This window comes from Pantherophis guttatus, chromosome 1, assembly GCF_059756535.1.
Source record: "Pantherophis guttatus breed Tessera chromosome 1, ASM5975653v1, whole genome shotgun sequence".
NCBI classification, from domain to species: Eukaryota; Metazoa; Chordata; class Lepidosauria; order Squamata; family Colubridae; genus Pantherophis; species Pantherophis guttatus.
Window position 1 is genome coordinate 286,131,537 of NC_142063.1, and position 15,785 is coordinate 286,147,321.

The 15,785-nt window shown below is 40.6% G+C and overlaps 1 protein-coding gene across 6 annotated transcripts in view; it reads left to right on the top strand.

Moving 5' to 3' along the window:
* The window catches only part of TMEM63B (transmembrane protein 63B), a 90,114-nt gene that overhangs the window by 56,526 nt on the left and 17,803 nt on the right, over window positions 1-15,785 (top strand). For 3 of the 6 annotated variants that reach the window (XM_060692435.2, XM_034428077.3, XM_087883074.1), the window contains 7 exons: window positions 5,983-6,073; window positions 8,213-8,250; window positions 10,256-10,398; window positions 11,831-11,882; window positions 12,050-12,158; window positions 12,559-12,629; window positions 13,465-13,545. In XM_060692435.2, the coding sequence (XP_060548418.1) occupies window positions 5,983-6,073; window positions 8,213-8,250; window positions 10,256-10,398; window positions 11,831-11,882; window positions 12,050-12,158; window positions 12,559-12,629; window positions 13,465-13,545 (585 nt within the window). Of the gene's footprint in view, window positions 1-2; window positions 46-5,982; window positions 6,074-8,212; window positions 8,251-10,255; window positions 10,399-11,830; window positions 11,883-12,049; window positions 12,159-12,558; window positions 12,630-13,464; window positions 13,546-15,785 lie in introns of those variants that run through there. The other 3 variants (XM_087883075.1, XM_034428078.3, XM_060692436.2) reach the window with 2 other exon arrangements.

Here is a 15,785-nt window from a genome sequence, read left to right on the forward strand (position 1 = left end):
AAGCGACGCTGGCAACAGGAGCAAGAGGAAAGGGAATAGTATGTTGTGGGTTTTTCAGCGTATTTAATTCTCTTTTCTGCCACTGCTTTTACCATTTTCTCCTTTTGCTTTGGGACTAATCTTTTTGGAAACAAGGGCTTGATTTTTTTTATATATATATATTTTGGTATCCACACTGAATACTGCACACTTAACAATGAATACTGCACACTTAACTCTCCCATGACATTTGAACTTCATGAGCCTTTCCTGACCTGGTGCACACCAGAAGTTACACATCATACATTGTGCTGGCTGTAGATTAGGATAGGAGTTGTAGTCCCCAACATCCAGTAAGCAGCAGATTGAGATGCACTGTATAAAAGCTAACTATGTAAACGAGAACTGGGGGAGAGAAGTAAAGAAGAAGATTGTCATAGATAGCAATGTTGTCGCTGTAACAATTTAAACAAGTTAAACATTGTTACTAATTTAGAAATTTAGAGAGTAGACAAATATAGGAAGCATTTTAGTTAATCTTGGCAGGATAAACTGTGATGGAGAAGGTCTTATTATTTGTTTATTGTCTTTTCAAAATTTGGTTGTCAAAATAATTCACAGAATACTAATGGATTATCTGGATTATTTATGTTTTACTTGTAAACATTCTCTGTCCTTGCACCACGTATAAGAAAGTTCAGAAGAAAATAGTCTCTAATTTCATAGAACATGTGCTTAAATTATGCAAGAAGCAGAGACAGCAGCTATCTTAGATTATTTTAAATGGGCATTAGATAAATTCAGGGAAGATAAAGCTATTAATGGCTATGTGCCATGATGCCTTTATATTACCTCCAGCAAGACTTTGAGGAAAGCATGAATTATTTTGCTATGCTTGGCTGCTACAATAAAATATAGGACTATCTGGGTCTTTGATCTCATCCAGTATAGTTCTGATTGTGTTTTAAAATTTGTTCCTTTGGGTCTTTGCAAACATTTTAAATACAACTCAATATTAAAAAGCACCACCTAGTAGTATTGCTTTTGGTTTTGCTATGATTTTGCTATGACTGAACTCTACATTCAGAGTTGTCGATTGGGATAAGGAACACACACAAAAAATCACTCACCAAATCTTGAATGTGTGTATGTAGATGTATGTATGGATCTATAGCCGTGATGGTGAACCTATGGCATGCGTGCCACAGGTGGCACTCGTAGCCATATTAGTGGGCACGCCAGCTCAGCTCTGATGTGCATGTGCACGCCAGCCAGCTGATTTTCGGGCCTTCTGGGCCCACCAGAAGTAGGGAAACAGACTGTTTCCTGCCTCCGGAGGGCCTGGGGTAGGGTGGGGAAGGCCCGTTTTTCTTTCTCACCTGGCTCTAGATTCTCTCTATGCATCTGGGGAGGGCGAAAACAGCCATCCCCATGCCCTCCGGAGGCTTGAAACGGCCCATTTCCCAATTCCCGGTGGAACAGGAAGTGACTTTTTTGCTGTCCCCAGCCTCCAGAGACACCTAGAGAGGAGGGACAGCAAAAAATGTTACTTCCTGTCTAACTGAAAGTTGGGAAATGGGCCGTTTTAGGCCTCCAGAGGGCCTCTGAGGGGATGGGAAAGGCTGTTCTCGCCCTCTCCAGATACATAGAGAGGATCTGGAGCCAGGTGAGAAAGAAAAACAGGCATACCTGGCCATCACATGCCAGGAGCAGGGGGGAGGGGAGATTGCACGCTCATACACAGGGTGGGGCGCATAGAATTATGGTTGTGGGCACATGTGTGCATGAACATCCGCCCCCCCCTTCCTGGCACGTGGTGGCAAAAAGGTTAGCCATCACTGATCTATAGTATGTATGTACAAGTAGACCTCAACTTAAAGACCACAACTGAACCCAAAATTTCTACTGCTAAGCTAGACAGCCGTTAAATGAGTATTGCCCCATTTTACAACCTTTCTTGCTGCAGATGTCAAGTGAATCACTACAGTTGCTAAGTTAGTAACATGGTTTTTAAGTGCATTTGACTTCCCCATTGACTTTACTTGTCAGAAGGTTGCAAAAGGTGATCACAAAATTATGACCCCGGGACACTGCAACTGTCATAAATACATGCCAGTTGCCAAGCATCTGAATTTTGATCACGTGACCACAGGGATACTGCAGCAATCATAAATGTGAAAAATGGGCATAAGTCATTTTTTTCAATGCTGTTGTAACTGCAAACAGCCACTAAACGAATGGTTGTAGAATAGAATCAAATAGAATTCTTTATTGGCCAATTGTGATTGGACACACAAAGAATTTGTCTTTGGTGCATATGTTCTCAGTGTACATAAAGAAAAAATAAAATATATTCATGAAGAATTAGAAGATACAACACTTAGTGATAGTCATAGGATTCTAATAAGCAATCAAATCATACTAGGAAACAATAAAAACAATATAAGTTGTAAAGATACAAGCAACATGGATATAGCCATAAGTGGGAAGGTAGTAGTAAGAATGAGAAGAACTACAGTCTTAGTAGTTAATTTGACAGTGTTGTGGGAATTAGTTGTTTAGCAGAGTGATGGCATTCAGGAAAAAACTGTCCTTGTAAGTCGAAGACTAGGAGGAAGGGAGGGAGGGAGATCTATGATGAGCAAAATTATTCTCTTAGATGAAATAGGGTGGGGTGTGGAATTCCCAAATTCCTTCAAACGATCTTACATGTTGATTGCTATATCTATTAGAGAATTTCTCTCACTACCCTGGTTGCCAGTTTCTCTTTTGATGTGAAAAGAGAAGACAACTCAGTTGAAGCAGCTGCCTCTGATTCCATTGCTGTTCCTTTGCTCCCAAGTTCTTGTGGAATTAAGCGCAAGTAAGGCAGTTTAAGAAGACTGGGTGGGAAGAGGCTTTTGCCTCAGGCCCACCATGCTTGTATTTGTTGATTGATCCAGTAAATTCAGAGGTTTTCTTTTAACATAACTTAATTTTTTTCAGAAATGGAAAGATAGAACCTGCTCACATAACTCAACCAAATAAAGGTCTGATGACACCAAGGCCATCAACAGAAAAAATAGTGTTTCTTGCATATGGCTTACCTTGCTTACATGATGAAACTTCCAGGAAATGTGTTACAAAAAAAGCATTCATCAGTTTGTTCAATTTTGTCTGTGAATCTGATAGAACTAGCCAAGGAAGTAGAAAAATCTTGAAATGGAAAGCAGTTCTGAGCAGTTTATAATATGCTGAATTATGATAACTAATCTTAATAAAGTAGTTGAATAATTTCCTTTGTTCAGTTGTTAGTGTAGGTTTTTGTTTAGGGCCAAATGTTGCTTTGTCTTAGTCTTCAATAGCAATGAGGTGAATACTCAAAAGGGCCCATTCATTCTTAGAGAGGTTTAGGAGTTTGACAGATCTGCTGGGATCCACACTCATCTTACCTCTTGTTACATCAGCCACTGCCACCTCTTACCACTACTGAAATTTGCCAGGTAGCATACTATCCTCTGGCTCTCCCTCATGGCCAGGTGCTTTCCAATTCCATTTTTTTTTTATGCACAGCAGTACAAGAGCTACTTCTTCAAGTGAAGCTCAACTCCAACATAGTCATGGACACATCCATGCTGTGTTCTAGACAATAATACAGTCATGATTTGTCATTGTTCTAAGGGGTTTTTTTTTAGCTTCTCAATCTGCAGTTGACAGTTACCAAGTATTGGATAGATCCTACTCCACCTTAGCCTTTCGGGATCAACCAAGAACAATTTGTGCATTTATGACTATGCAAATGAACATACCAGGCAATTCAGAAATGTACTGACAATCAGTCCCTGGTTAGAGAAGGGGGGAAAATAGGGTCATATTAATCCTGATCAATATTTAATTAAATATTTGGTTTTCCAGTTTGAATCAACCTAGAGCAGGTATTAGTAACGGTTTGCAATTGTCCAATTTCTTCATAAGAAATGTGGTACTTGGTGCACCAAAGTGTATTTGAATATGTATTTGGGGGCTTAGTGTATATGAGCTTTTTTTTAAAAAGCAGAAAGTAATCCTTTCTGATTCTTATAACTTTTATTTAGTGAAAATAGAAGAAGGGGCCAATCAGTTTGATTAATTAGTAAAATCACTTTTAGTTAGAATCTTTTAATTAGAAATCACTTTTAACATAGTGAACATTACATATTACATATACTAATTGCAAACTTAATTAGTGTAGCATCCAAAAGATATATCACAGACTAGATTTTCAGTTCCAATTTTCTGATTGTATGCAGTTAATACACTAGGTTGTATAATTGTACAAATCATTGGTAGTGATATTCAGGCTCACCAGATCCAAAAAGTTTTCCAAAAATTCCAGTTTTTGTTCACTTGCACATCACATTGCACTAACACTTTCATTTTCTTAATTCTTATTATTAATTTGACATTCTTTACTAGCCTGTTATATTAAATTCCTTAGAATAAATGTGTCTTTTTTATTTGCGGGACTTGGGTTTTCTTTATTTCTTGGTAGCTATGTCTGTGCTTGTGTCTATATTTGTATTGTCTGCTAATAATTTCATAGGAAGCTTCCTGGCTGCTGGTTCAAAAGAAGGAGTACATGAACTCTCTTAGCTCTTCTTCATTCATCTTTTCAGGCAGGCGTAACCTTTTTTTCTCTCCTCTTCTGCATTTCATTGCTCCTATATATGATTTTAACTGTGGTGGTGGACACCTGGATCTCTTCTATCCATTCACATGAAAGATACAGTAGATGGTACTTGCAATCTTAGGGCATCACTGACCAAAACCTGTGGTAGCACAGAAAAATTGGAGAATGGAAGTCCCTCCCTTTCTCATAGACTGCACACTGGAAGATCGTTTCCAGAGTTTCATCCTTATTTATTGTAATTACCTCTTTAAATCTATAAAAGTGCCGTATAAATTGTACTTCCTCTGACTTTCACAGCAAGAATGTAAAGCAGATGATTAAGCCACAAGGCGCTACTTCATCAGCTGCCATTTCCCTGCAAAGTAGCCATTATCCTGCAATTGATGAGTTGTTATTTATTGTTTCTGTTACAAGCATGGAGATTGGACAGCTGCCACACCATTAATTTCTGTGGGGATTTGTCAGCTCATGAACAGGGTCATTTGTACATTGCAATTGTGCTAAAGTAATGACTGTAAAATGTGGTGCTTGGTACAGCTCTTTAGCATCTAGAAGACATTTCAGTGAACACATGTCCCTCTGCTTAGATGTGCTCACCCACAAAATGGGCTGTGCCTGCTGGAATCTCAGTGGGGGGGACTTCACAAAATTCCAGCCATTGAGAATGGGGATATATTGCCTGCACTTCTCTTTGACCCACTCCATGACAGGTTGAAACAGAATAAATTATGCAAATTTTGAGATTCTACCGTAGCTGTAGAATTCTTACCAAATGTTAATTGGTCAAGGTGTACGTTGTGATCTTATTAGCATGCCCAGAGTTGTATATAAAGCACCTTCAGTCCGGAAGTGGAAATACCTATGTTTAAAGCACAACTGTACCTACCAGGGGTGAAATTCAGCAGGTTCTAGAGAACCGGTAGCGGAAATTTTGAGTAGTTCGGACAACCAGCAAATACCACCTCTGGCTGGGCCCAGAGTGGGGTGGGAATGGAGATTTTGCAGTATCCTTCTCCTGGAGTGGGGTGGGAATGGAGATTTTGAAGTATCCTTCCCCTGCCACACCCACCAAGCCATGCCCACAGAACCAGTAGTAAAAAAATTTGAATTCCACCACTGGTACCTACCTATAGAGTTAGCTCTATCACCGATGTGTATGCAGTGGATCTGAGGGAAAGGAAAGAAAGGGCAATCTTTGCTAATGGCTTTTCTCTTTTGCTTTCTGCCTTCTCTGGAAGTCTTCTCTTCATCTTGCCTGGGCCGAACTGCCTTGCATTAACTGTCCTGACCTTTGGATTCTCCTCTTTCAAGCTTCTGTGAGCTTCACTTAATAGGCTTTTCTGTTATCGTTTCAGTGTTGCGTCTGCTCTACACTCCGATAGCCATGATCGCTATGAACGCCTCACTTCTGTCTCCAGCTCAGTGGATTTCGACCAAAGAGACAATGTGAGTGGAAGCAAATAAAAAGTTTTGTTCTTCCAACTAGAACCTTGAAGCAAATCTTTCCCAGGTTTAGAAGGAACAGCTGTGATTCAGAAAGTGGAAATGGATCCAACACTTTTAATGAAAATCTTTACATCCGTCCCTACTATCTCACTACAAGGAATACACGCAAACATATGTTAGAGGAAGTAACAGATAAATAAAACACAGCCAACTAAGCAATTTGGAATGCGTAGGTAATAGCAGGAGGTCATATAAACTAGGGCTATGCAACATCCACCTCAACTTTAAATAGAGTTGTTCCAATCTTATCAGAAATGTTCCAATTAGGCTAGAAGCATTCCTAGCTTCAAAATGCTTGTAGAATAGTTAAAACACTGTAGGAGCACTTCCGATGAGGTCAGGACAGTTATTTCAAGCTTAAAATGGAACATGTTGAGCTTGGAATGTTTTGAACTTGGGAACATTTTGCATGCCACTGGTATAAACCAAATCACATCCACCAGAAAAGAGCATATAAGAAACTAAAGGATAATTAGAAATTTACAAAGATCGCCAATATGCAAGAATCTTTGTATCCCTTTCACTATCAGGACATTTCTTTCTCTAAAATGCTTTTTCATCCTACTTGTTCCACCCCTAGTTTCAGGCATAGCAGTTTAATTAGGACATTCCTGATTGAAGATAGCATATCTGTTTGCTGAACACAGTGATACTTTCAGGACAGGGCTTCAGAAGAGACATCAAAGGTCCCACTTCCCAGAACAGGCAAAAGGGAGCCACAATGCAACCAGAACAAACATATTACCGGCATACTGAGTTCAGTCCAGTACTGGTTGTTTATAAAGTAGAGTGTTGTAATTACTAGATCTGAATCCAACCCATTACTATCTGAAGCATGGGTGTCAAACTCGTGGCATCACGTTGCCATCATGTGATGTTTCGCGATGTTTTTCCCCTTCACGGAGCTGGGGTGGGTGTGGCCTGTGTGTGACGCAACCAGCCTACGGGCCGCGAGTTTGACACCCTTGATCTAAGGATGACTCCCATAGGTCCATAAAATTCTACAACTATCTGATACCACTGTTGAGAGAAGAGAGGTGATAGAGAAGAGACAAATGTGGATAACTTGCTTGTTAGCTCATAGAAATGGTTTGCTTGTTGAAAATGTCCCATTGCCCTATTGAACAGGAAGAGTTGTTTCTTTCAGTTGTTTTTGAAATTGTATTTTAGCTAACCTCAAGTGAATGCAGAGCTGGTTAAGCAATCCATCTTTTTTTTCTCCAGCACCTTCATTTTGTTTTTTATCTGTCAATGCTAGTCACTGGCGTTCACTATTAGTAGCAAAAAAAGTGCATCTATGCAGTAAGAACTTTCTGTTATTTATTCTCCAGAAAACCAACCTGATTTCTGAAACAGTCTAAGGCAGTTCTATTTCTAAATCTGGACAAATAACAACCCCCTCCCCATTTTTTTTTTCTGTACAAAGGTGTTCAGTTTTCCCTGAGGTTTTCTTGGCAAGATTTTTCTGAAGTGGTTTGCCATTACCTCTTTCTAGGGCTGAGAGAGAGTGACTGGCTCAGGATCACCTAGCTGGCTTTGTGCTGAAGACAGACTAGGATTATCATCATCTGGTTTCTAGCCAGGTGCCTTAACCACTTCACCAAACACTCTCTCAATCCCAAATTATTTGGGGCCAAAACTTTTGGGCCAAAAGTTTGCTTATGTTTGGAGTTTAGGAAGGGTTTTAATACTCATTATCATTGTCTGATAATATGTTGGAAGCAGGCTGATATATTTTTGTACAGTTTAAACCTGAAATGTAGAAGTTCAACAAAGAGATTTTTTTACAAGATCTTGGGTGATGACAATAGTGGATCTTGGATTATGAGAACTAGCTTGTTTTATCATTTAGAATTATTTTAATTGCTATCTGATTATTCTTTCCAGGTGTAGTGTTCTACTGTCTGTCCTTCCAATCCATTATTCTATCTTCTCTCCCCCATTCTCAGTTGGGAGAAGCTAGTAGAATCAGAACTGGGCACTTTGGTTTCTTATAATTGACTAGCATATGCTAGCAGATGTTCTGAAAGTGGGCAAAAAGAACTCTAAATAACATGGCCTTTTTTTGCCTCTCCTTAGGGTTTTTGCTCCTGGTTGACAGCAATCTTTAGGATAAAGTAAGTTTATCCCATTTTCCATGCAGATGTTGCTCCATTCTAGTGAATAAATGCCACCAATATTAATTGCTATTGCTCTTGCAATTTTTATGCTGTCAATATGATGATAGAAAGTGTAGCCTTACACATATTTGTTTATTTATTATTTAAATAAATGGGAAATGGATCATGGGATGCTTCGGTGTGGGGAAGATCTTGGGAAGCCCAGGGCAGGTGGATCTGAGCCTGCACCAGCATCCTCAACAGCTGAAGCACTCTGTGCTCCACTTAATGGCCTGCAATCGCTTAAGGACCACATTGGGAAGAGCAGGGAAAGGAGTCATTAAGCAAGGTGTTCACGTGGGCATCTTCCTTAATGACCCTAACAACTTGCAACTATAATGGGCAGGCTCCATTACAGTCATTACTCGAGGACTACCTGTACAATAATATTGCCTTAACAAAGATCTTACGTTCAGAAACTAAACACATTTCTTCGAAGTTATTTTGCAGTCAAGAGCACTTCAGATTCAGTAGCCCAGGGATGTCTGGTAATGTGTTGTTTCTTTTTAAAAGAACAGAGTGGGTGGGCTTATACCAACTTTTAATATATAGAAAGTAACAGAAGCCAATTAGTCAATTTCTCCTCTATTGAAGTCTATGGAGATTCTTAGTCATCCAGGTCACAGTTCTCCCAAAGGGGCTTTTTCAAGAGGCAACTGGACTTCCTTGTTTTTCTTAGAAGACATTTTGATTCTCATCCAAGAAGCTTCTTTAGCTTCGACTGGATAGTGGGGAAGGATTTATATATCTTGTAGACAGCTGGTCAAGGAATATAATGACCAGCTGTCTGCAAGTTATATAAATCCTTCCATTCCCCACCATCCAGTCAGAGCTGAAGAAGCTTCTTGGATGAGAAGTGAAACGTCTTCAAAGAAAAACAAGACAGTCCAGTTGCGTCTTGAAAAAGCACCTTTGGGTCCTCTATTGAAGGATTTTTCGGTTTTCATTTGAGAGTTCTAGAACCAGTTTGAAATTCCAGGGCTCTGAAATTTGTGTGATATAATAGTAAAATTAAGAATTCCTCCAAGCGTGTCATCTTTTAATTAACTTAAAGCAGGTAGCTTGCAGTTCTGAGAAATAGGAATGATGCATGGAAACCTTATTTCCAGCTCCAGCTGCATAATTCTTGATATTAACTCTTCTGTATCATCCATTACAAAAAAGACGATTAGGGGACTGGAGTATAAAACATACAAAGAACAGTTGCAGGAATTGGGTTTGTCTAGTCTAGTGAAAAGAAGAACTAGAGGAGATGTGATAGCAATGTTCCACTCTTTGAGGGGCTGTCAGAAATAAGAGGAGGTTAACGTTCTCCAGAGCACCTAAAGGCAGGACAAGAAGCAATGGATGGAAACTAACCAAGGAGAGAAGCAACCTAGAACTAAGGAGAAATTTCCTGACAAAACAATTAATCAGTAGAATGACTTACCCCTCTAGAAGTTGTGGGTGCTCCAACACTGGACGTTTTTAAGAAGAGATTGGACAAACATTTGTCTGAAATGTATAGGGTTTCCTGCTTGAGGTTTGCACTAGAAGACCCCCAATTTCCAATCCTGCTATTCTACATTTTTACTGTATGCCACTTTACAATTTTTGAAGAAAGGAAAGGTGTTTTAATGAAGGGAAAGGAAGGCCAGTGAGCATGATATTTTACATCCTGGTCCAATCTATTGTACCTTCTCATTTTCATAGCAATTACCATCCTTTGAAATTTGCCAGTCTCCTGAGAGACAGTCAGTCTGAGGAACCACCTTCCCTGCTTCCAGTCTACTGAGAGTAGATAACCCACTGCTTGCCAGATGTTTAATTAACTTCTTCAGGAAGGACAAACTCAAAGAGCATATGCCTACTACTCCTAGTAGAAGTTTTCCTTTATTGGTCTGACATTTTGGAGGAACATCTTAACTAGTCCCAAGAGTCCCCAAGCTATTCCAAATCTTACCCAATTTCTTTTCTTTTCCAGGGATGATGAAATCAGGGATAAATGTGGGGCAGACGCAGTCCATTACCTCTCTTTCCAGCGGCATATCATTGGGCTGCTAGTTGCCGTAGGTGTCCTATCTGTGGGAATTGTCTTGCCAGTGAATTTCTCAGGAGATCTTCTTGGTAAGTGGAGGACATTTTGTGTGAACTCTGCTGTGGGGGAGATCACACTCAGCTCTGAGACCTAGGTTTCTGCTATTGGCTGTGTGGGCCAAAACAGCAGAAGTGATTCAGGCATACAAATGGACACATTTCCCTTTGAAACCTCATCTAGGCTCTATCTAGCCTGAGCAATGCCATCCATGCATCAGCAAGCTTGGAAGAACAACAAGATTTGCAGCTGTAGAAACAATATTTAGGGTAACAGCCAAGGAGAGCTAAGCATGCTGAGTGGGCAGAGAATGACAACTGACCTGGAAAAGGGGCTGGCTAAACAAGAACACTCTGCATTGAATTTGTTATGGTACTTGTAAATATTATCTCTTATGCTAAGAGATAAGAAGGAAAATGTGATAGTTTGCAAGACATGGATGGCCTCTTCCAAGCATTTGTTCACCCTGGTCATTAAGCTGCAGAATAGGAATGGTTCTAAAGATTCAGCTCAGCAAGATGAAAACAAAACATAACCATTGATTTATGTAAATTTTAAAGACCTAACATTAGGAAACTATTACACAATATGGAAATAACTTTCCTGGATAAACCAAACAGTAAACATAGACAACTAATTCTATGTTATTGTAAGGGCCACATTAACAGAATCTTGAAAATCTGAAAGTAGAAACTTTCTATTGCCATTCTTAACTGTTTGATCCTTTAGGGTGGTAATTTCTAAGTTTCTTCCTCTGACCATTAAGCCACTGGGGTCTGATCATTATCTGATAATTTCTTAGATACCATCTCTTCCCTCAATGTCATTCTTACATATCATTTCAGTGACACTGCAACTAAGCTGTGTTAACACTCTGCTTTCTGGAAGTAACTTGCTGAATTTGGAGATCGGAAAACAAGATATTTTGTCTTCCTGTCCTTCCTTTACAAGGGATGTTTAGATTGGATTGGACTGAGGACATACTATGGCAGTATGCATCTCCCAAATTTTCCTGTACACATACAGCTTACTTAATGCTAAACTACTTAACTTACTTTCTTAACTTCGCTTTCCTTCATAACTGAAAAAAAGTATCCTCACAAAGCGCAATCTGGATTGGAGAAAGTGTTTTCTCAATAATATTAGGAAATGCTTTTAATACTGAAGCAGTTTATGGTACTCTGGACTTGAAGTGAATTGGAGAGAAATTCCACATTGGGAAGTTGCAGCTGGCACCGGCCTAACACACTCTCGTAGCTGAAGACTCTGTAGACTTTTAAAGTCCTCTGATACCTTAAAGTATATATCTGACGTTTTACATTATAATGAATTATTTATTACAAATCATTTGGAACTTCTAAGATTAAAGCTAACTATTTTTTTTTTAAAAAAAATGAGTCAATAATCTAGTTCATTCCTCTCTCTCTTCTCCCTCCCTTCCACTTTCTTTTTTTTACTGTTCAGAAAATAACCCCTACAGTTTTGGCAGAACAACTATTGCTAACCTGAATTCTGGGTGAGTATGATCATTGAAGTGTTTCAAGAGATTCTATGTGGACAAGGAAATATTATTCATGACCTTTAGGAAAAACTTCTCCAGAAGTCATATGAGTTGGTCCTTAGCCAAATGAGCCATCCTCTAGCAATGGCTGAACTCAACTCTCTTCTTTAATCTTACGGCAGGAATAACCTCTTATGGCTGCACACAACTTTTGCCTTCTTGTATTTGCTGTTAACCGTGTACAGCATGCGTCGCCACACTTCAAAGATGCGCTACAAGGAGGATGACTTGGTAAGTCTAAGTGAACCCTGGACAGTTGTCATTCCCCTACCATTCCATTGGAAAATAAAAGGAGTTAGGAATAGGCCAGGTCAATGTTAGTTCTCCTTGGGGTTTCTCCTCCCCAAAGGCTTGATGAGGAGATGGAGACAAGGTACCAGATACACTTTAAAGTACCTTAGCTTCTCCTTAAAGGCAGTTTCTTGAAGGTTCTTCCAGGTAAAACTTTTAATGAATGTCTCTCATCAAGAGCTATTGTCACTTGACTAATATCTGTCCCCCAATGAGGAGGATGTGGGACTTGCAGTTCCTTGAAGAACATTCCATAAAGATCTTCATTAAGTTTCCAGGAGTTGAGCTTGTTTAGGAAGAAATATTATTTTACTTATTTGTTGCTTCATATCTGTTCCAGGTGAAACGGACTCTCTTCATAAATGGCATCTCAAAATATGCGGAACCTGAAAAGATGAAAAAGCATTTTGAGTAAGTCTCTCATTTTCCATCCTGTCAAGGAGAAAAGGCTCTGGTATTATTATTTTTTTAACATTCAGTTGTAGCCAAATCAACAAACAGGAATAAGAAACCTGTGACAACTCAAGTTTTTGGATTCGAGTTCTCAGGCTTCCTGACCAGGAAATAGGATGGGGATATTGTGGCTTAATAACATTTAGAAGGTGGCAGATTCCCCATTAATACAATAAAGAGCTGGTTTAGATAGAAGTAATTTCTATTTACTTATTATTATTGCTCAGTGGCTAAGATGCTGAGCTTCTCGATCCGAAAGGTTGTCAGCGGTTCGAATCCCTAGTGCCACGTAACGGGGTGAGCTCCCGTTACTTATCCCAGCTTCTGCCAACCTAGCAGTTCGAAAGCACATAAAAAAATGCAAGTAGAAAAATAGGAACCACCTTTGGTGGGAAGATAACAGCATTCCGTGCGCCTTTGGCGTTTAGTCGTGCCAGCCACATGACCACGGAGACGTCTACGGACAGCGCTGGCTCTTCGGCTTTGAAACGGAGATAGCACTGCCCCCTAGAGTCAGGAATGACTAGCACTTATGTGCGAGGGGAACCTTTACCTTTACCTAATTTCTATTTTACATAATAGAAATGATGGATTTGGTTAATCTTCTGTTCCATTTCCTCTTTTTTCCCCCCACATTAGAAAGAATACATTTCAAGGGCAAAAGCAAAGTGCTTCTGATTCCTTTTCAGGATCAGAAGCACAAACACAATCTTCAGTAAGAATCCTTTAAGTTTTGCTCATTCATCGGGAATCTAATAAGCCTCTCTGGGCATCTTTCTTTTTTTTTTTGCAGGGAGGCCTATGAAAATTGCACAGTGCTGGAAGCCCGGCCATGCTATGATGTAGCCCGGTTGATGTTCCTTGATGCAGAAAGGTACAGAATTTGGAGCTTTCTCAACATCGATGGGCAATTGCTAGTGGCTGCAATGAGCAGTGTGACAAAAATTGAGCTAGCTGGATCACATATGTGAGCAAGAGGTTTTCTGGGATTTTATGAGAAACATTGGGATTTATTTTGTTGCGTCAATTATGTTAACTGGTGTTTGCTATGGTTTTAATGATTTTTACCTCAAAGTGATGTAAAATTATGCCATACCACAGTATTGTAGTCAGATGAGGTTCTGGAAGTAGAACAAAAAGGAGGTGTGGGTGTGTCTGTGTGTCGGGACCAGAGGTGAGTTTCAGCAGGTTCTGACCAGTTCTGGAGAACCGGTAGTGGAAATTCTGAGTAGTTCGGAGAACTGATAAATAAATACCATCTGCCCTGCCCCCATCTATTCTCTGCCTCCCGAGTCCCAGCTGATCAGGAGGAAATGGGGATTTTGCAGTAACTTTCCCCTGGAGTGGGGAGGGAATGGATTTTACAATATCCTTCCCCTGCCACGGCCACCAAGCCATGCCAAGCCCACCAAGCCACGCCCACAGAACCAGTATTTTTAAAAATTTGAATCCCACCACTGGTCAGGACCAATTTCATGTGACCCTCATGTTACCTTACCACTGTTGGGAGCAATTAACTTGCAGTAGAGGGGCATTCTGAGAGTTTCAATTTTAATGTATCTGGAGGAAGTTTGCTATATTGTGGAAGTCTTTGCTATTGTTGTCCAAGGTGACATCTGCAGTAAAAAGCCTCATCCATTTTTAGTATTCTCAATAATGAATCTTGTATTCAGAGTGGAGATTAAGGGCATTGGTTCTGGTAGACAGCATTAGGATATAAAGAGCAAAATACAGTTGGGTGAGTATTGGACAGCAAATAGGGCAAAGTCAGGGCATATATTCAACCACTTACACTTATATACTGCTTGGCTCTAATAGGCAGTGAGATTAATCCTGACAACAGGAGGAAAAGCCAATGGTCAGATAAAAGAAATCTTAGTCCAAAGCAGGAATATAATGTCTCAGGTTTTAACTTCTTTAGTTCTCTCTAGGTAAAGGCAAGGAGGGAAAAGCACATTCAGAGTTGCAAGGTTCTGTTACTGTAACCCCATAATAAAAATTAGTTTTAATATTCATGATTTTGGCATTCATGTCTGGTTTATCACAAGGGCTGACAATGACATAGCACTTAGCAATAGCACTTACACTTATATACTGCTTAGTAGTGCTTTCCAGCCCTCTCTAAGCAGTTTACAGGGTCAGCATATTGCCCCTACAATCTGGGTCCTCATTTACCGGCGCCCCGATATAGTCAGCAGGTGCCATCGCTGACTATTGGGGGTGAATCTTTGCCCCCCACAGAGAGGGCTCGCAATCTGGGTGTCCTCCTGGACGCACGGCTGTCTTTAGAAGAGCACATGACGGCCGTGGCCAGGGGGGCCTTTTATCAGGTTCGCCTGATTCGCCAGTTGCAGCCCTTTCTGGACCGGGACGCCTTGCGCACGGTCACTCATGCCCTTGTCACCTCCCGGTTGGATTATTGTAATGCTCTCTACATGGGGCTCCCCTTGAAGAGCACTCGGAGGCTCCAGCTGGTCCAGAATGCGGCCGCGCGGGTGGTTATGGGCGCAACCCGTTATGCCCATGTGACACCCCTCCTGCGCGAGCTGCACTGGCTCCCGGTGGTCTTCCGGGTGCGATTCAAGGTGTTGGTTACCACCTTTAAAGCGCTCCATGGCATAGGACCCGGGTACCTCCGAGACCGTCTTCTGCCACCAATAGCCTCCCACCGACCAGTTCGTTCCCACAGAGAGGGCCTCCTCAGGGTGCCATCAGCCAAGTTATGTCGGCTGGCGGCGCCCAGGGGGAGGGCCTTCTCTGTGGGAGCCCCAGCCCTGTGGAATGAACTGCCCCCGGAAATTCGTAAGATCTCCGACCTCCGGGTGTTTCGCTGCGCATTGAAGACCCTGTTGTTCCGCCAGGCCGGACTATCAACACAATAGTTTTAAATTGGGGTATTTAAATTTATTGGGGTTTTAAATTTGAGCCACTTATTTAATTATTTTAAATTTTATATCATTGTTTTGTCTGTGTTTTTAAATAGGCTGTACACCGCCCTGAGTCCTTCGGGAGAAGGGCGGTATAGAAATAAAATTATTATTATTATTATTATTATTTTACCGACTTCAGAAGGATGGAAGGTTGAGTCAACCTTGAGCCAGTGAGACTCAAACT